This window comes from Acanthochromis polyacanthus, chromosome 6 (assembly GCF_021347895.1).
Source record: "Acanthochromis polyacanthus isolate Apoly-LR-REF ecotype Palm Island chromosome 6, KAUST_Apoly_ChrSc, whole genome shotgun sequence".
Taxonomy (NCBI): domain Eukaryota; kingdom Metazoa; phylum Chordata; class Actinopteri; family Pomacentridae; genus Acanthochromis; species Acanthochromis polyacanthus.
Genome location: NC_067118.1, coordinates 11,010,055 through 11,032,122, shown reverse-complemented (window position 1 = coordinate 11,032,122; position 22,068 = coordinate 11,010,055). Strand labels below are relative to the sequence as shown.

The following is a 22,068-nucleotide window of genomic DNA, read 5'->3' as shown; positions in this document are numbered from 1 at the left end:
AGCAAGAAGATGAAAGTGTGCTCAGTTTTTTTTCTTTACCTTAATTTTATGGTACTAATATTGTGGCTGTATGTTACCTGGTTGACAACAAGAAGACCCATGCTGAGGTGTTGGAGGGATCATTGAACTGGTTTATCAGTCGTTCTCTCTCTGAGGCTGTTGTGCTTCCATCCAGTCCTTCAAAATACCAAATACCACATAGTCAAAATAGTGTTTTCTGCAGCTTTATGTGCTGTGATGATTTACCAGTTGCTTTAGCTGATGGTTTAATTAATTTTATTCCATGCGTTTTCACCTTATTCATTTTAAAGGCTCTACTTTACTTATTTGACTACATCAGATCACTCATACACTCTTATTTGTAACATATAAAGAAATAAATAAAGTAAACACAAGGGAAAAATAAAAACAGAGAGGAAAAAGGTAATAATTGATTATAAATTTGTGTAACATCAAATAACCATACATTTATTTAAAACAAAACTTTAATAAGATCAACTTTATTTATCTTTTCTCTGGGATATTTACATGTTACAGGAGCTGAATACAGATGAGGCATGAAAGTAGTAGGACAAGAACTACAATAGAAAAATAAGGTTAAATATAAAAATATAATAAAGGCATAAAAAAGAAAATGTACAAGACATGTTGAAGTTACATGTAGATATCCATAGATAAATTAGATTTGCTTGAGATTAGTCTTTAATAACTTTTTTCTTAGTCTGCTTAAGCAATTAATTAAGAGATGCAGCTCATATTTCTAAAGAAAAACATTTAAATATCTCTAAATTAGGCAAAAGAACCCAACAGTTGTGCATACTGATGTTTGTGCATAATCATAAAAAATCACCAGTAGATGGCAGGACTCATTGAAAGTTAATGAGAGATGTGTACAAAAGAAATCACTACATTAAGGAACACATTTCCTCCTATAAATAGCAGATTTAAAAGCTTAGTTCATCACAACAAATGTCAAAATAGACAATTTCTCCTGAGCCACACCTGCCGTTATCTGCATCTGGGTTTAAAATAACTTTTCTACTCAAAATATCGACTGAATCACCTTAACTAAGATAAATGATGACTTACTGTAGTAGTTGAGGTTTCTGACCCAGGTCTGGTTGGTTCTGTCTCTGCTGGTTGTGTTGGGCGATGGAGGCACTGGCCTCTTAGCCAGGAAATCCTCAATCACGGTGAGCGTAGATAAACTCTGACTGCAGGAGGAAACAAGCAGAATAGGAGATCAGATCACATCCAAATGTCACAGGAAGCAGCATTTAAGAAGCAGAGAGTAAAGCTGAGAAAAGCTGCAAACCGTTGCTCTTCTAATTTAATTCCAAAAACCTCATATCTGGTGTTTTTTGTGTGAACTTTTACCTGAAAACAAGGAGTTTGTCTCCCTTCCTGACACTCTCCTCGATTAAATGGAACAGCAGAACCATCTTTGCCGAGTTCTCCAGGATGCCAGGCTTGTAGTCACACATGATATCCTTCGCCTGGATGTGTGAGAAGAAAGACAAGGTTAAAACTGCTCTTGGATCAGCAGATTAGGTCTTGTTTCTATTTAGACAACTCAATTTTGAAAAGGCGGGGTCACAAACAAGTGTTGAAGTGAAGTTATGGGCCAGACAGTGTGTAAATGCTCATGTATACCGATATTTTTGAAGCAATATTACTGAAATCTTGCTTTAGGACAAATGGAACTCCAGTCAGTAAGTGTTAAAGGGGTCAGGAACATATTAAAAACTTAAACACAGTAGCTTTTGTTGGAATTAAAACATACCCATTCGTAGGTGATGACCTGGTTGGCTTTCTCCTGCAGCTGGTTCAGACTCAGTCCAGCAATAGGATTGGGATTGTCCAGGTTCTTGGACTTTTGATTGGGTGCTGTTGGACATCGGGCGTTTCCCGTTGAGGTGATGTCGTCCAGATCTAAATCTTGATCGCTTGCCATGTTTTCCTTCTGCAGGGCCTCATACAGAACATCTGGGTGGTTCCAAATCTGTGGAACAACATTAATTTGCATTTAGTGAAAAAAACACCAACATGTCTCCTTATGATTGCTGCCTTAACTTTCTGAACCCCAAAAACACGTTTTCCTGAAGAAAATACAACATTTATCAGACTCAAAGACTGTAAAAGCAGAAAGAATCATTGGATATTCAATGTTTATATTTTTTTAAAATGGAAAAATACATTTAAAATGTAATTTTCGATAACATTTGTTTATTCTACTTGTCATGTTTTTTTTAAATGCCAAAAATTACCCTTTGGCACTAACCAGATTTTGTAAAAAAAAAATAATTCTGCTCTAATAGATGCAACCATCAAACCATTAGCAATATTTATGTGACAAGAATTTTGACTGAACTTGCAGACAAGACAGGAGACAAGGATGGAAATTAAATACGTAGGTAGCAAACATCTATAGTTTGTAGAGTTTCCTAGACGTTTTTCCTGTATTTGTAACATCAGCAGGCTCTTAGAAAAATATTGCACGTCGATTCCAGTTGTTTTAAAAATAGATAATCAAAGAAATCTAACTTTTGTTTTCTTTCTTTCTGTATGATTTATGGTATAACTTTGTCATTTTGCACAGAAGACATTTCTGAGTTTTCTGTACTTCTAGTCAAGAGTTGTTCTGTTTCCATAGAGGTGTGGGACTTCATATTGCAGTGAAAAATGAGCCCACAGTAAGTAAAAAAGTGACAGACAGACTTTGAGACTCACTGCTCACCTTGCAGCAGACGCAGAAAGCCTTGAGCGGGTTGAGGCTGAGCCAGCCGGTGTTTCCTGCCTCCCTGAAGCGGTTCATGAACTCGGTGTACAGCGCCCTCTGCAGGGGAGACAGACGCACCAGGATCACATGTTCCTCCTTAGAGGGCAGCTGGTCCCTCAGGACATCGTGGCCTCGCCTGGATTAAAGACAAACCACAGTAAATTTTTTGCAAAGACTTAGTAAAGGTTAACAATGTTCAGGGAAGATTGTGCTTCTGGACAGTGATTCTGACTCCTACCTCTGGACAAAGCCCTCTAGCAGGCTGTGCAGGACGTGGCTCCGGTACCTCATCAGCTGGATGTCCTGAGGTGTGCTGTCCACGCACTGCCCGTTCAGAATGGGGCGCTCAAACATGTTGCTGAACTCTTGCCGCGTACCTGAAATACGAACAAGATCTTTGCTTAAAAAACAAACATCTCAGCAGGTAATTGTGGAACGTAACCTTCCACAGATCCAGTTTCCTACCTAAGAAGTCAGGTCGGACAAAGTCGACCATGCACCAGTACTCGATGAGGTTGTTCTGCAGTGGATACCCGGTCAGGACCACGCGGCGGCGGGTTCGGATGTTCTTTAAAGCCTGGGACGTGCTGGCGTGGCAGTTCTTGATGCGATGTCCTTCGTCGCAGATGACCACATCTGGACCGGGCCGGGCCAAGGCTTTCTCAATACCTGGAGGAGGACAAATGGTGATATTTAATTCTGACAGATTCCACATTGGACCTCTTTTTTTTCCGTGTGCAACCTCTATTATCTTCCTCATTTTCTACTACCTTTAAGCAGTTCCTGCTGCCTGTCCTCCTCATCCAAGTCGATAACAACAGGTCCAGTTGTTTTCTTGCTCTTCTTCTTCCTTCCAGTAACGAAGCTTTTCTTCAGCGACAGCAGCCGATACATCTCGTATCCCATCAGCAGAACCCCTCCGTCCCGAGCCCAGTCCTCCACCACCTTGGCCCTGGTTGCTGTGTTCCTGTATCGCATAAGAAAGAATAAAGATGGATTTAAAATGCAATTCTTTTCAGCACCTTTAAGCAGAACCATGAAATGAGTGAAATAGTTGAATGAAAGCAAAGAAACTGAGGAGCAAACAAGAGAAGAAAAAACATAATAAACAGAGATTATCTTGCATGAAACTGCCAGGAGGTTTGAAAGGCATATTAAAAACAATCACCAATATTAAACCATTTATCAGAGCAAAAAACTGTAAAATAAATAAATAAATAAATAAAATAAAAATTGTTGAGTTTTTACCTTTTACATGCTTCTTGAACTAATTATGTGTGACTTTTGTTTGGAAAATTTATAAAATCTAAGCTTAAAATTGTAAAGTCACCTTAGACTGTTGGTGTCATTAAAAAAAATCAAAAAACAAATCAATTTGAAATAAGAACATTATGTAAAAAAAAAAAAAAAAAGTGATTCCCAAAGCAACCAAGAATATACTTGACAGGCATGTGCCATCAACAGAAAAATCAAAACAAATTGATAAAAATTCTGGGACTTTTTGACTGAACTTGGCTGAAGGGGGACAAATATGGAGGCAAATGGAAAAACATAAGCAATTTATGATTTTTGGTCTTATAACTGTGTCATAATGCTCAGAAGACTTTTTTGAGTTTTGTGTACTTCTGGTCATGGTCATGCTGTTTCCATAGAGGTGTAGGACTTTCTATTGCAGTAAAAAATGAGCCCACACTGAGGAAAAATATGTCAGGAGCATAGAAACACCCCAAAACTGCTTGGTGTAAGAGGGGAAACAAGAATTTCAGTAATTCCTGTTGTAATAAATTGCAATTATGTTTGAGAAGAGCTTTAACAGAAGGTGAAAATGCTTGTTGATTTAGTTAATTTTTAACAGTCATGCTTTGCAGGATTATTGTAACTGAGCTGACAGACAGAATGAGGTTACTGTGTCACTTTCAGCCTGCATCACGGAACTGCACTCTCACTGTGCCGTATTTCTTCCACCCCTAATCCCAAACACACTGCACGAGAATCTGGAAATCTTTCCAGCAACGCAGCTGTTCGGAAAGAGACGCAAGACAGGCCGAGCCAGCTGGGGATTAAAGGCGGAGGCAGGCGAGAAGGTCAGCTTAGCAGAAAGGAAAAGTTTCCTGTCTGCTGTGACCCTGCGAGGAAGAAGGAACCTTGAGATTTGTTTTGGTCTTTTATTCTTTCTTGCCGCTTTTATATAAATCGATAAGAAGGTCCTGTGTAGCTGCTCCGTTGTGCGTCTCGCTGTTCCAACGTACAAACAGCGGGATTTAGGTTTTAAAAATGAGGATTAAAGCTTCCGTTTTTGTTACTCACTTGTGCTCGTCGTTGAGGATGTGAACTTTAAATGTTCGTGGCGTCACCAGCGCCGGGTCGGTATCTGGAGATAACGCCTCAGGGGGCGGGACCCACAGGTTGAACTCTGACAGCCAGTTCTGCAACGTGTTCACCTGGAATGAAACGAGGAGATAAAATAACCACTTTTTGTCCTCTAGTCTCCGTATTGATCCTGTTCACGTCTTATCCAGTCCTGACATGATCAACTGACATTGACAGAATTTCATCTCCGACTTGATTCAATCATTTCAGATACTGAGAACATGCTCTTTACAACTTCACAAATGCTAACATTTCTCATTTTCACATCAGTAATTTTTCAATTTGAATGCCCTTAGTGTACAACAAACAACATAATTATAAGACACTGTGCTATTTATAGTAATTATTAATGGTAAATGATATGTCATCCAAAGTATAGATTGTTCAGTTAATTAAAAATAATGAACAGAATTGCTAATTGGGGTATATTTTAACATTTTTTCATTCAATTTTTGATGAAAAATCCCAATTTTAAGTTTATATTTTGTTGATTTTCCTGAAGAAACCTAAAGTTGCATATAATAAGTTCAAGGAAATTCAGAAAGTTAAAATCTGACAATATTTTCTGTTTTTATAGTCAGTTTTTTTTTTTTTTTTGCTGTCCTATGTAAATACAGCCTGCAGTTCAGTTCAATTCAGTCGAACAGACACTGAATATTTGTTTTTCGTAATTGAATCTCTAATGGGAACACAGAATTTGTACTTTTTTGATTCATTGCACTGAAACTTTACTTCCCATGTGGCACAGACTCAATTTTAGCATCTGTTGTAAGGTGAGCACAAGTGTCCGGAAATCTATCTGAGTACATAAAAAACTACTATTAATTTGGCTAAATTTACAAATAAATAGAGAATACACAACAAAATTACATGAATGTTTTCACTAAAATCCTTTAAACCCACGTTTGTTATCGCCGCTTCAAGCTATGTCTGCATATATATTGTGTCAGAGTATTAGTTTCATCCACATATTTTGATTTAATCAACTTAAATTATTTGTTTTTTGATTCATTGCACCTAAATTGTACTTCCCACAATGATCAGACTTAACCTGTTGAAGGCAGTGAGAACATGAGTCTGGAAGTCTATCTGGACACATAAAAAAATAATAATAAATTACCATTAATTTGGCTAAATATACCAGCAAATACAGGATCTACATCAAAATACTTTCATGTTTTCAGTAAGATCCTTTAATTACATTTCCTCTATCATAACTTGGGGCTTTAGCTGTATGTATATTGTGTCCAAATACTTGTTCCATCCAGATGTTTTTGGTTTATTAAATTTTATTCTTTGTTTTTAATTCATTGTATCAAAACTATATTTTAAGCCATAAACATAGATAAAAAATTAAGAAATCCACTATTTTTTTAACTACATTTACCAGCAATTATAGGATAAACAACAAAATTACATAAATTTTTTCAATAAAATCCTTTAATCCCACTTTTGTTATCATAATTTCAAGCTGTCTGCATGTATATTGTGTCCTAGTACTTGTTCGAACCATATTTTTTCATTTAATCAGCTCATATTCTTTGGGGTTTTTTTCTATTCAAAGCATCAAAATTATAGCCTAGCCGTGCTAGACAACCCACGGCAACGAATTTAATTCTCTGCCAGGGTGGGTCTAGTTACCCTCCATAAGGCTCGAGGCTGGATTCTCCTAAAACTGGCCGGACCAATCACCATGAAGTGTAGAGTCAGAAGGCGGGCGTAACTAAGTGACGACAGAGGCACGACGATTCTGACAGAAACAACCGGAAACAACTAGCCTAGCCGCGCTAGACAACCCACGGCAACGAATTTAATTCTCTGCCAGGGTCGACAACAAAAACGACAACAGTCGTTGAGCTCCATTAGCACCGACTCTGAATAATCTTTCTGTTAACATGTCTGTAATATACTTGAGCTTCACCCATTGACTGTATAAATAAGGCTTCACCGAACTACCTTATTCTCTGATTTCCGGCGCTCTAGGAGCCTATTCGTTGCGCTGATTGGTTGTATACCTACCCAACTGCTGCAGAGTGATTTGATAGACAACCTTTTAGCCCGCCTCCCTCCCTGTCGAGCGTGCCTAGACCCTTGTGCCTTAAGAACATGGGTCTAGCGCGGCTAGGCTATCAAAATTATACATTCATATATAAACACGCATAAAAATGTAAGAAATGAACTATTAATTTGGCTAAATTTACCAGCACCTACAGGATAAACATCAAAATTACTTCTGCAGATGTGCTCTTGTCCTGTAATATCTATTACTACTACTACTATTATTATTATTATTATTATTATTATTTTAACCTTAACTGGGAGTCCCACATGGAACATTTATACGTCATCTTGCTTTCAATCCTCAAATTCTGTCATTTTAATACAAAATTTGTGATAAAAAACTCTACAGTTGCTTACGGGTACGATGGCGAGCACGGTGTGAGCCTGGGTGTGTCTGAACAGGACATCGATGAAGGAGATGACCTGCAGCGTTTTGCCCAGACCCATGCTGTGGGCGAGGATGCAGCCGAAGCCGCTGCTGCTGCTGAAACGCTCCACTGACTCCACCAGGTTGTCATACAGGAAACGGACACCGCCGATCTGACGGGAAGGCAGCGAAAGTGAAGAAGAAGAAATGAGGAAGAAGAGGAAGATGGCAAAACAGGAGAGAGCAAGGTGGTATAGAAAAAAGGTAGAGCTTAGTTCAAACCATTCAACAGGAGGGATTTTTTCTGAGTATGCTGCAGATTGGGGCGAGTCGTTTTTGCATTTTGATAAGACTGAAGTGTTTTAGTAGCAGAATATCTGTTTACCTGGTGAGGTTTGATCACTCGGGTCAGCTGGGGCGACAGAAAAATGTCTGTCTCTGCAGTCGGGTGGTTCAGATTGATCAGCACTCTGCCCTGGTCGTCTGGTTGGTTCAGGACATCGTTGGCATGCGCACCACTCGGCTCGCTGTCCTCCTCCTCGAGGGTGGATTCGCTGCTGACGTGGATGATGCTGTCATCCTCCCCTGAACTCAGATCTATGATATCTAAACAGACGAAACAGATACAGGAAGGTTTAAAAAGATGACACCATTTACTGAAGTCAGAAAGTGTCAAAACAAGAAGAAACAGTCACATTTTCTCACTAATCATGTGTGACCTTCAGTTCTGTGTAGAAAAAGAGCCAAATCAAAATTTAACATCACCATACGTCATCTTTAAAAAATGTCAAAAATTAACTGTTAACACCGAGAAAATTCTGTAAAATAACACAAATTCTGCACTCCCTGTTGCAACCAACAGCTGCAATCAACTGAACAATTTTTAAAAAGTGACAAAATCTGTGGGACTTTTTGGCTAAACTAGGCTGATAGGAGACAAGTATGGAGACAAATGAAAAATGAAAAAAAAATACAAGATTTATGGCTGTGTCATATTGCAATGAAGACATTTTTGAGTTCTAGCCACTTCTAGTCATGTGTTTTCTGTTTGCATAAAAGTACAGAAATTTATATTGCAGGGAAACAGGAGGGGAAAAGAGAAACATTACGGTTTAAACTTGAAAAATGCTTTTTCCATCTAAATACAGGAAACACATTTTTCTCTTGCAGATGCAGGAACCATTGCAGGATGAGAAACTATTTTGTTCCTGTACCTAAAGCTCACACATACCACAATATGTCAGACAGCAATGGGAGCAAGGACACTCCATTACACAACCTATTTCTTCAGCCTGAATACAATGAAACACCTGAGTGTCTCCAAACTTCACGGTAACAATGGTGAGCTTTACCTGTTCCACATACACAATGGATGAGTAAACAGCAATGCAGAAGTTTTGCATACACATGTAATCCTCGAAGCCTCTAGCACATTTTGTTCTTGTTACATTTTTATGCACGGTGGGCTCATTTTGAACTACAATATAAAGTCCTGCACCTCTTTTGTGCAGCACAGTAAAGCTACGATGCCGTAACTCATAATAAAGAAAAACAAATGCTATATTTCTTTAAATATATTCATTCTATAAAAATGAAAAAAGAATGGAATCAACATGTTGCCTACAGGTGGTACCAACGCTGACGAACAACAGTGATTCTACATGCCATACATATTTACCTTCTATACTTGTCTCCTATTAGTTCAGCTCAGTGATGTTTTTGTCAAATGACTGTTGGTTACAGCTGAGCCACTAATATCTTCTCGATTGTGTCATAGAGTGCAGAATTTTTTGTTTATTATCAGATTGCTATGGTGTAAATGGTTTCATTTTTGACAATTTTTATATGACACAAAAAGGAAATATAACATCATGGATCTTTTTTGTCACAGCTGAATCAATCATGGCTTAATGGTTGCAACAAGGAGTGCAGACTTTTTTGCTTTTAACAGTATCTAGTTGAAGCAAACAATAATTGATCATTTTTAAACGAGACATATGATAAAGGTTTTGATGGTTTTTTTGGTGTGTTGCTGTTGGCTTTACCGTTGTGACAAGGAGTACAGAATTTTTAGCTTTTTGCAGAATCTAATAACAGCAAGCTGTTTACTTTGTCAATTTTTTCATTAAGACATGTAGAATAAAGTCCCTGAACACCATGCCGCTCATGATTAGTTTAAGGACGAGTCTTTCAAACCAGCTGATGGGTTTTGGGGCTCAGAGGGTTAAACATTAAATTGAATGTACTGAACAGGTGGAATGAATGAAAATGTACTTGTCTTCTGATTTTTTTTAAACACTTTTGCAAATATGTATGTCTTGTCATCTTTTTATTTTTCAAATGATCCATGTCATATTGAACAACACATTGGGATATTAAGCTTAGATTATCTGAAGGAATAACAGATCATATCATATAAGAACAGTTTACAGATCACAAAAAAAGTGAAACACCCGACAATTTTTTCTGTTTTTACAGTTTCTGGCTCTGATAAATGGTGAAACTTTGCCATTTTTAAAAAAATATAACGTGCCTTTCAAACCCTTTTAGTGGGTTTTAGATGTCAGGGGTAAAACATTTACGTCCCTTCCTCCCAACACTTCAAAAATTATTTCTGCAAATATTTACTGTAACTACGCTTGTTTACTTTTATTTTAAAGAAATCAGGTCAAATGAAGTGATTTTAATGACATGTTGTGATTTATGATGGTCCTGTCACAGATGAATAGTTCATGGACCATCAAAAACTTGACAATCTGATGATTTCTGGCTCTAATAAATTACGTAGTTTTTGGCTATTTTCTCAAATACAACATGCTTTTCAAACCCACTGGCAGGTGTTGAGGATCAGAGCGTTCCACAAACTAAAAGAAGTATGTAATAAATATTTGAAAATACTCTTTTAGAGCCATCATAGACTGTTTTATACACCGGTATAATGGTTAGATGCAGTTCCGAGACTTAACAATGAGACTATTTGAATGATCGGCCTGATAATAAAGCATATGAACGGGGAAACTAACAAACTGCTACAATTTTATTGGCCTTCACCTAAAGCAAAAAAAAAGAAAAAGAAAAAGAGGGAGGGTAATGACGTGAGCGGATTTTGGAAAGACCAAAATCCATATCTGATATAAAAAGGGCTTGAACGTCAAACGGTATCAAGTGGTGAAAGTTACACAAGCTGGAAGCCTGTAAGGGTACGACGGGAAGAGGTGGTGTGTGTGTGTGTGTGTGTGTGTGTGTGTGTGTGTGTGTGTGTGTCAGTATGTTAGTGTGTGTGAAAAAGAGAGAGAGCACTTATATAACTGCAGTGAATGGCTGGTTATACAAGTAGGATTAGAGTGGAGGGGGAGACTGGTTATGCAACCCCAACCAGAAATGTCACTGTGCCACTGTGGTGCAAGTGTGTGCGTTTATATATGCGTGCGTGTGTGTGTGTGTGTGTGTGTGTGTATGTGTGTGTGTTTGTGTGTGTTCTGGCTCATAACCAGGATTAGCTGGCTTTATTGCTCCACAGACCCGCTCTGATCTGCTCTACAGACACTCTTTCATCTCCCTCTGAGCTTCATTTTCCTTCGCTTTTGTCTTTCTCGGCTTTCACATCTTTTGTGTGATTTGCAGGTGTGTGTGTGTGTGTCTCCGAATGCAGTAATACGTGTGTTTATCCCTCGACTCTCTCATAGAGTGTATGCGTGTGTGTGTGTGTTTATCCTTGACTGTTTAAGTGGCTTTGTGTGTCTGAGAGTGTTTGTGCACTCGGGCAACAAGGGAACGGTACATGATGTACCCGGCAAAGGTTTAAAGATTCTGATTCACATGGCAGCTAATTTACGAAAAACTCCCTGCTGCACGCACACACACACATACAGGAGAAGCAGCAAGGGGAGCTTTGACCTCAGTTGTTTAAATTTGTGCAGGCTAATTGACTTTAAGGCTTCCAAAAAAGCTGTGTGGTCTGTCTGCCCTGGAAAGACTTCACTTCTTACGCCAAGTTTCTGCTTCAAATGAGGGCCAAATTCATTTAAAACCATCTTTACTGACAACAAAAACGATAAAATGAGCAAGAAAGTCACAAAAAAAAAAAAACAGAACCAGCAGAACCATGTGAGGTCTGAGTGGTCATCCTGGAAGTATTTACAGAACGTAGAATACATGTTTTTGATTAAATATCATAATTTTAAGCTTAAGATTTAGTTACTTTGCCTGACAAAACATAAAATTAGACGTGACAAGTTCAAAGACAGTTGGAAAAGTTAATAAAGAGACATTCTTTTCTTATTTTGCTTGTTTGTGTGCAAAATCTGAAGGTTGTGCTTTCTTGTCATTTGTGCGAGCACATGTGAAAGGAAGTGAGGAGAGTTTTGAATGTGGCGTGCACTGACACAGCAGCTTTGAGCTCTCCAGACCACATTATGTTCTTAGTTATTCTGTGTTCTTTACTTAGATACTTGGCACAGGCACAGAAGTATAGTCACGCTTAACTCATCGGCTTGAATCGAGGATGACTTCTGAATCCAGAGGAGTTTTCTATCCCCCTTGAGATCGTCAAAACTGCCGAAAGAGCCACCAACTGAGAAGCTGAGGAGGCCAAGGTTCTGCTTTCTGAGAATCTGTTATTTTTGCAGAATCTGTTGAGAGCAAATGATTTCCACACACATTTGAAAGGAAGGGAGAAGAGTTCTGATCTTTGTTGTTAAAACTGACTCTAAAAGTGTTTTTTTTAAAAGCTGTGAAGTCTGTGTGGTCATCCTGGTATTTATTTTTTAGCATGTAGAATACAGATTTTTAATGAAATATCACAATTTTAAGCTTAGATTCAGTTAATTGTCCTAATGAAACACGACATTAGACAAGATGAGTTCAAAGACAGTTGGAAAGTTAATAAGCGACAATACTTCCTTGATTTTTTCAGGGTTCTCAGTTGTGTTTTTTTTTTTCAGAATCTGCAGGTTCTATTTTCTGGAGTCTGATATTTTCAGACATGACAAGTTTCGTTTGAAAGTAAACAAGTGGCAATATTTTCTTTTTCCCCCTAGTTTTTTGTAGAATCTGGTTTAAAGATTACGATTTTAAGTTTAGATTCTGTTATTTGTCTGGATGAAAACCCAAATCAGGTCACGGACGGTGGGAATGTTAAAAAATGACAATACTTTTGTTTGTTTTGTTTTTTTGGAGAATCTGCCGGTTCTGGTTTGTGAATGTGAATGTGTTAACTTTTCAGAATCTGGTGAGAGCAAGTAATTTACACACGCATTTAACAGGAAGTGAGGAGAATTTTCACCCCAGCTGTTTAAACTTTCACACTAACTGACTTAAAGAGTTTCCCCAAAAAAGCTGAGAGGTCCATCGTCTTATAGTAACTTTGCATCAGCCAAGTTTGTGGTTCAAAATAACGGCCAGCTTCATGTAATACTGCCTCTACGGTCAACAGAAAAGCTGAAATGAAAAACTAGAACCTGCAGGACCTATTTCTAGCAGTTTGGAGGGGATTTAAGGTGAATGCTGAACCAGACATCTGCTGCGTTGTGGTAAAGAAAGACTTCTTATTTGGAATGTTTTTCCAGTCCTCCATATGCGTTTTGTTCTTGACTTCCTACCCCTGGGCTCAGATTGGAAACAGAGTGTGTAATTTAATAAATGCTTGGCTGTCGGGAGGCTATTGATGGCTGCTTTGCTTAATCTTTGAGCGACTGATGCTTTCGAGATGCGATGTTTCCACCAGATACAAACTCTCACCCTAAGTGCCCTTAAGCGTCGTGTCGGACCTCAAATTTCACCACGGGATCAGCTTTCATCACGGATACACCATTTCTAAATGCTAAAATGGCACTTTGTAATTCTATAACCGTGCATTGTACAACCTCACGGATGTCTCCAGAGCTGAGAAATCGGGACAATCTGATAAGAACGCAACATGGAAAATGCCCTGCTGGCAATTTTACAGGATAGATGTGTGATGAAACAGCCGACGCACTTTTCCACCAAAGTCACAACAGCGATCACGCTACGGATTGTGACATAAACGCATCGCTTGTGGAAGGAAATTTGGCTTAATCATGCTCCATTATGCACACACGAAGTGAGTCAGTTTGATTAAAATACAGCAAATGGGACAGATTTCAAGCATTGGAAAAAATTCTAATCACGTCAAATGACGAGAACGCGCTCATTAAGGATATTCTTTCACCCTTTGTGCAGAATAAAAAAGGAAAATGTCTGACAATTGCACTAATCATTAGATCATCAGTCAGCCTGACTTTTTCCCCACTTTCAATCATAGTATCTGTTTTTACAAGCTCAGAGTTCATTCAGAATTTCTTATAGCAGAATGTGGCGGCACCTCTTGTGCACCAGATGCTAAATGTCGCACGTCATTATTACAGCTCTATTCATACGGGTCCTTCAACTGAAGCCTGTAATTCAAAAGTGACAAGCACCTAAACAGATGAAGACAACAGTGTTACAGATTCCATATCTGAAACTGGACTATCCTGCAGTCTCTCACAGTTTAAAAATATACACCTTTAACTCGATCGAATATTGATATTGGTTATTTATTTATTATGCATAACTTTCTTGCTTCTGTTCTGTCTCAGATATCAATGAAAGGTTTAGTTCAGGCATATCAATCAAACCTGCCAAAAAGTACCGTTTGAGGTGTTTTTAAGCAATAGATTGAACTATATAGATGCATGTGACTGTCCTATGAGCTTCAGTTTTGAAGATCTAACATCATTCTTGAAATTCAGAATAATTTTCCTGTGAGTATGCAGTCTAAATGGGTTAAAATTCCAGGTTTCTCCAAGCTGAAGCTGTCTATAAAACTATGTTAAACTTCAACGGGTTTTAAATGCACGCTTTACTTTTAATAATGCCTAAATGACAACTTATCAGAGCTAGAAACTGTAGAAATGGAAAGACTTGTTGGATTTTTAACCTTCTGATAATGCTCAAACTGCTCAGTGTACCCTTCTGTCAGGAAAATGGCCAAAAGCTGAGCTTAAAAAAAAAAATCAAAAAAAAAAAATCACAATTTCCGATAAAATCACTTTTTTTCAAATTTGCAAAAGATTGAGTGTTTGCTCTAACCACATCCTGCAAAAAATGTTTTAAAAAATCTGCGCTCCCAAACACAACTGAGGAACTGTGACTGACTCAGCTGTGAACAACAGTTATGAGACAAAAATTCATGGAGTTTCAGCTGAACTGTAGACTGTGTTTACACAGAGCAGACAGCAGACATGAATGGAAATAAACAAAAGATGTAAATAATAAAATATCTATGACTTGTAGTGTGACCTGTAGTGTTTCCTGTAATTTCAACACCTGTGGGCACTTGGAAAAATGTTGTAAAGATTGAAGCCATTCTTGTTTCATATATTTCAAACAAATAATCAAAGATATGTAACTTTGGTTTCATTTCTTTTCGTTTAGTATTTATAACATTATAACTGTCATACTGCACATAAGGTATTTTGAAGTTCTGTCTACTTCTAGTCATGGTTGCTCTGTTTCCATAGAGATGCAGGATTTTCTATTCCAATGAATAATGAGCCCACGGTGACTGAAAATGTAAGATGAGCAAAAATCGCTCATAAGCTGCATAGAGTTCAGAAGGTTTAACATAATTTAAAAAAGAAGGGATTTAAGTTCCTACCCTAACAGCATTTCTATCCTTTAATTTTTTTAAATGGACACAAAAGTTGGTGAAACTTTTTGATGCTCGTAACTAAACTCTTCAGTCGTTACTCGTTACTCCACAGCCCACCCTGTGCTGTTTAGTCACCTTAACAAAGACTATCCGGCTCATTGGATGACAATATACAGCTGGACGATGGGTGACAAATTAACTTCACTGTTCTGCGTCTCTGTTTGCTTTCATAACCTCTCTGCCGCCATCTGGCCTCAGCGACCTACTGGCCCACTTCCGCAAATAAAAGTCAAAGGGAAACTTGGAGGTGGAAAGGGAGAGGGGTTGGGCACAATTCAGCAACATGAATCACTGATATATATGTATTTACAGAGGGATTGAAGTGAAAAAAGATTTCAGCCTTGATCACATTTGTCAGTGCTTTAAACTTTCAGTGATTTGCAATTTTTTTTTTGCAAGTAAGTATTTTTATACATCTTGGTTAGCATCAGTTACGTTAATGAGGTAATTTAGTTATGTTCATCTTTGAAATAACAGTCACCTAATGCTCACTGAGAGAAACCTGATCAAGGATTCACTTAAAACACAAAACAAAGCATCCAATTTGTTCCACTGTCATGAATTTTGAGTCACAAAATTTTCAGAAAAACGTCAGAAACAAACAGAAATCCTTTGTTTTGGTTGCTGAAGAGTTTGTGTTAAGAGGAATATCTGATTTAAAGAGTTCTTGCTGATCTTATATGCTCCAAAACAAAGTTAATATCGGCGTTTCTGTGTTGTGTTTTTGCCGTTTCTCACCTGTTTTGTGCTCTTTAGCAGCTGATGTGGTTTTGTCTGTCTTGCTGTCATCCTCGCTGACACCAGTGCTGCTGGAGTCCAAACTGATCACTTCCTGTCTGCTTGACTTCGCCTCCTGCTGAGAGGCCACCGATGCCGACGATGACGACACATGCTTTGTCACATCGCCTAGAAATAGGAATGGGAACAAGGCAGCAGATCAAGAAAGAGGTGAAAAAAAATTGGCTAAAAAATAATAGACTCTGCTCTTGAGAACTTGGGGACAATATCAAACATAATTTTTTTCATTTGTGTGTCTTTTTTCCTCCATTTAAATTGCTTGTGGGTGCATATGAAATCATAGTTAATATAAACAAAATCTACCTATATGTAGTAAAAGTTCGGTCAGCTTGAGCTGCAAAGCAGAACTTTAGTCTTTAGTACATTTGTCGGGTTCAGATTTCCCTGATGTACATTCTTCTGCTGCAATTTGCATTTAAAATGTTTGTTTGAATCACTGTCTGTACAGAGTGCATATTATTTATTATTTGTTGGCACCACAGCACAGTTTATTTTCAGATTTTTTCAAAAAGTGGTAATATATTTATAGATCCAACGCATTTTCTTCAGTGTTACTGATTTTTTCCATTGATTCAGGTGAGCATTCGTATGTCTACATGCTTCAATATGTTATCGGAGGTAAAGATTACAGAGTTGGTGGTTGCAGATTTAGTTGTGGAAGCATTTTTGTGTTTTTGCACTCACCAGTTGTGTATTCAGGCAGCAGTGGTATGGGAAAATCCTGTTTTCTTTGCTGCTCCAGACGTTGCCTCCTTTCCAGCTCCTCCTGCTGGGCGGCTTTGGTCACGGCCTCCAACTGATGCTCCCTTAGCAACTTTCTACAAAGACAGAAAAACACGTAAAATTTTAATATATTTTTTTATAAGCTAAATTTACTTATTAAATGGTGCAGGAAGCATGGTTTAGCTTGTATGTGCATTTATATGTCAAAGGACTGTTATCATCAAGCACTGCATCTTTATAGTGGCCGATATAGTGGACGATATATTTCTGAGAAGTCAATGGAGACCCAACTGGAGCGTAAGCGAGGCATAAATACTGGACCTACATATTAGGCTAAAAGATAGAAACATGACTTAAAATGGTTACTGTGGGCAAAAAAACTAAATTTAATGAATAGCAATACGATGTGCAAAACACTATGTGCATGCAGAGGGATTTATATAAAAGGTCAAATTTAGAATTTAGATAAATTGTGGTTTCTCATGTGTAAATGCTGCCACAAAGGAGTTTCATGCTGTTTTTTTTGCTATTGTCACATTTTTTTACTCACTGTGGACTCGCTTTTAACTGCGATAAACCTTGAAATCAATGAAAAATTCTATTGCTCAGTGTTTACAACAGCAACAGACAACGCAAACCATATTTTCTGCTCTGTTTACACCAACAGTTGAATATCTTATCAATGAGGGAGCTACAGGCAGAGAATTAAACCCAGAGCTCACATCTCTGGCACATGTTTCATATTATTTTGAACACACTGTTATGTAAAAGCAACAGCATACTTGGGGTTGAGCTATATCATGTTTACTGGCAGGACGGAGGAACGAAGCTGCAGACAGTGCATATGTATAATCAGGGATAGATTTCATCAGTAATTGGCCTGAGCTTTAATTCTTCAAAGTAAAAGTGAAATCTGAGAATGAGGAAGGGAAAAAAAGATATACAGTGACAATATGATAAATCCCATTTTCCGGCTGCTGAGTGTTATTACAAATAAGTGTTGAATAAGCCGAGTGAATGTTAGTTTGTTCTGCACCTCAGCAGTAATATACCCAAAGAATTGTGTGGTAATCCTTTTTATCTCAAGGTTGACTGGGTACTGCATGACAAGCAATGACTCAGACTTGTTTTTAAAAACTGGTTTACTCAGCTTTCAAATGCAAAGTAGGCAAAACACTAAAATGATCTCATATCTTAATAATCTGTGTCTTAGCAGTTTTATACAGGCATGAATTTATTGGGCTGGAAGCTGGAAATGGTGTGATGTTGCTGGTCATGGCATGAGGCTGGGATGTGCTCAGCAGAAAATGAATGGATGTTCAAGTGCTCTTCTGTGAATTCATTAAAGTGTCCACTACATTTTACTGGGAGGACCAAAGGTCCAAGGACAATGACAATGACTACCTGCCTGCCAAAATATACCTCATATTTCATAAAAATAGCTCTTCAGACAATTCATTATTTTAATAGTTACAGGTACGTACAGGTATTAGCTTTTTTTTATTTATTTATTATAGTTGGCTAACCTCTCCATATAAACCTTTAACCCTCTGAACCTCATTTTTTTCACTACAAAATAAAATCATGCATCTCTATTTTGCAGTATGACACACTTCGAATGGCATAATTCATTAAAAAAAAGAGAAAAAAACATTGAATATTCTGTGATTAATATTTCAACATAAATGGGGGAAAAAAATCTGCATTCAACATGTTCAGTGCCCTCAGATGTTACTACTGGAAAAATAAGTGGTGCCTCTACATATTAAAGACATTTTATGGCTTACATTTTCAATCATTCTTACTTTCTATGTGATCTATTGGCACACTGCTTGTAGTTCAACCAAAAGGTTGTAAAATTTTTGTCTCATGACTGTTTGTCACAGTTTCCCAGTGTGCACTAGAGCACAGAATTCTATATTTTTATAGAATTTGGTTGGGTCAAAATGCATATTTTATGTAGAATATATAGATTTTGATGGAAATCATGATTTTATGCTGAGATTCGGATCATCCTGTGAGAAGTTCACTTTGAGTAGTAGTTCAGAAGGTTGAAAATCTGGCAAATTGTTCTGTCTGCATATGTGTTACCAATAATAGAAAAAAATGGTGACTTTACATAATGTAGATATTTTGCTATTCATACTTTTAATTTGCTTCCCTACTTACTTTATCTCTGGCTCCTTGTAAACACAGCCTGCAGTTCAATCCGAATAGTTCCTTGAATTTTTGTCACAAGGCTGATGGTTTCAGCTGAGACATTAATGACTTCACTGTAGTATTGAGGAGCTCTGAATTTTTAAGTTTTACAGAGTCTAATTAGCAGAAAGAGCTCATTTTTTGCAAAAAAAATGTTAATGGAGCATGCAGAATAAAGCCAATTTGATGGAATATGATCATTTGAAGCTGAGGTTCGGTCTTAAAATGAACATGTTGTTTGAGATGGACGGACACATCAAACATGAGGCGTTTAAGAGCCACTGGAAAGTTGAAGATGATAAAATTCTTCATGTCTTTTTTAAGTCTTTGTCTTAATTTTTTCTGATGGAACAACAAGTCACAGATGCATAGCTAAAGAGCCGTTGGGAAGTTGAAACTGAAAAAATTCTTCCTGTTTTTTTGTTTGTTTTGCAGTTTCATCTGTAGTCACTTGAGTTGAGGTCCTCGTGGAGAATTTCCGGAAAATGCAGCCTTTCACGCACTTCCTTTCATTTCCGCTGAATGACTCCAAAATTCAAGAGGTTTGGATGTCATAAACTGTGTCATTCCTTAAATTTTTTGAAGATGATTCGTGTTTGGAAGCCACCAGTGGGTTTTGAAATTCAGAGTGTTACTGTGACATGTTGGTGGATTAAATGTTGTGAATTCTGTTGCCATTTCTTTCAGGAATCTGCAGTGAATAAACATGTTGGTGCATATTTGAGCTCATGGACTAGGACCATGTTTGAAATTGCATTTAGGAACGCTGGGTTCCGTACCTGATGTTGCGTCTCATGTGTGAAGGTTTGGAGCTCCTCTTCTTGGTTCCTGTCAGGGTGGAGGGAGGCGAGGGGCTTTGGCTTGCCTGCCTGGAGTGGGGTCTGGACCCGGGCTGGGATGGTGGGTGAGCCGGCATCTCAGCCGAGGGTGAGGTAGATGGGGGAGGGGTGCACTGCCACACTGCCGGGTTGCCGCCTTGAGCCTCATTCTCAGAGCTGAAGGGGGCGCTGTGGGACTGGTCTATAGATGGGACGAGACAGGACAGATAACTGTTAATTGAATGTGTAGAACAGTCAGATGCTGCTATGGAGAAGAAAAAAACTCAACTACTTTGATCTTCTTTAAAAGGTATAAGATGCTCGTTGTCTTTTATGTTCCAGCAGAGCTTACTAAATTGAGCTTTATGCTAACACACGAAACATTCACTGCAATATGAAACTGAAGTGCTAGCCAGCTGATTTTCAAAAACGTCTCCATCTACCAAATAAAGCAAAGAAAAGCAAATAGTAGTGAGCATATTTCATTTAAAGAAACAATTTAAGCATCACTAACAGCCTTTTATAGACCTCAGAACAATGCAGCCCTGAGGCGTTGCTGTTAAAGTGCCTTTTTTTATTACAATTTTGAAATTCTCCACTAATGTCTGACTGATATTAAACTGCTATCCAAGTGCTACATAAATTATGTGATTTTTTTCAAACACAGTTTTGTGTTTTTTGAGTAATTATCCCACTGCTTGCTTTATCATACATGAAAAAAAATCAGTTTCAGGAGTATTTTTACAACTAGGCAGCATCTCTGCTTAAAAAGTTGCTTTTGGAAAGTTCCAGTGTCTGCTGAGTTAATAGCTGTGAGTTTTGTAATACTTGTTGACTCCGGGAAAGCGGCCTGAAACAGAGCTTCACTTCTGCAGTCCAACAGCTAAAAATACTCAAAAGAAATCACCAAATATTTAGGAACTTCCACATTCAGGACACTTGGTCTTCTTAAAATCTGGGCAGACGAGTACAACTGAGTCATAAGATTAATTAAAAAGTTCCTCTGGCCGTCTAGCGCCACAAAGACTCCGTTATCAGCTGAAGTTGCACACCTAGTAGTTATAACTGTCAATGAACAGGAAGAAATAAATCATATAAGCCTCTGAGCCAAATATTCTACCAACAAAGCAAGCAGCCAGTTCTACTGGATCCGTCCTGTACTGTTTGTTCATTATGATCGATGCACTCTTTAGTTTTTGCAGGTAAACATGTTTGTGTTCAGATGGGTTTGTCTGAGGTGTGGATGCAACACTCGTGTTCTATTAAAAAAACCTGGCAATACACTTCAACAGATGAGCCAACAGGAGCAGAGTACAAACAAATATTAGATCTTTCTTTTTATGGTATATGTGTTTGGAAACAGCTGGAGCTGGACCTGAATATCTGAATATCCGAATATTCGGTCATGACAGAGGTGTCAGAATATTTATTTTGAGATCCGAATATCCGAACACCACCCCCCTCCCCCATTGGACGATGTCGCATGATCGGTATTCGCCTCGCTTATTCGTCCGACGTCGGACGTTACGAAATGCACCGATCCTAATATTCGGCTTGTCACCCTCCACCCCCCACCCCAGTCCGAACCGAACTGAATATTCGACTCATTCCTCCGTTTCTCGTCAAGACACTGGGGGTTCAAAGGGTTAAACTGATTTGATTTATTGATCTGCTGCAGCTAGTGAGAATTTCATTGTAGTCAAATAAGCATTTAACTAAACCACATTAGTAGGACTCTGAGCCAAATCATACTTCAGTGCAAATCCATGAAAACAGTACACATCTTTAATCCTGATTTGTCATCTTTTTTGTAAATGCTTTTTTCAGTTCTGTTTCTTCTTCCCTCAATCTGCCTGTATTTCACCTTTCTTCTTCTTCTTCTTCTTTCTTCCTCCTCCTCTCGCTTTCTCAGTTGTTCTGCCAGAAACACACTGAACCAGATCTGAGGCTTATGTAAGAGTTGGATCATAAATATGGACGGCTTATGAAACACAAGACAGGACACAAACACCCGACAGACGCACGCAGCAAACACACACATTCCAGAGGACAAGTGCTCACATAAGAATATTAATCAATACATAAATACCCGACGCAAACGTAGAAATATGTAGAACGGCGCCGAGAATCTGACTGGACAAATGGGGGGGACGGCAAAACACATGTCGATCCTCGGTTTCAATACGCTAAGAAATGCGTACAAGACATGATAACTGCATGACACCTGGCATGAGGATGT

The 22,068-nt window shown here is 38.2% G+C and overlaps 1 protein-coding gene across 1 annotated transcript in view; it reads right to left on the bottom strand.

Annotated features, from left to right (window-relative positions):
• LOC110959452 (helicase ARIP4-like) overlaps positions 1-22,068 on the bottom strand; it is a 118,260-nt gene that overhangs the window by 8,113 nt on the left and 88,079 nt on the right. Inside the window, 14 exon segments of the mRNA XM_051949919.1 lie at positions 78-177; positions 1,090-1,214; positions 1,378-1,496; positions 1,784-2,002; positions 2,738-2,915; positions 3,018-3,156; positions 3,245-3,448; positions 3,550-3,746; positions 5,087-5,220; positions 7,568-7,750; positions 7,963-8,183; positions 16,030-16,197; positions 16,774-16,907; positions 19,791-20,031. Coding sequence (XP_051805879.1) covers positions 78-177; positions 1,090-1,214; positions 1,378-1,496; positions 1,784-2,002; positions 2,738-2,915; positions 3,018-3,156; positions 3,245-3,448; positions 3,550-3,746; positions 5,087-5,220; positions 7,568-7,750; positions 7,963-8,183; positions 16,030-16,197; positions 16,774-16,907; positions 19,791-20,031 — 2,362 coding nt within the window.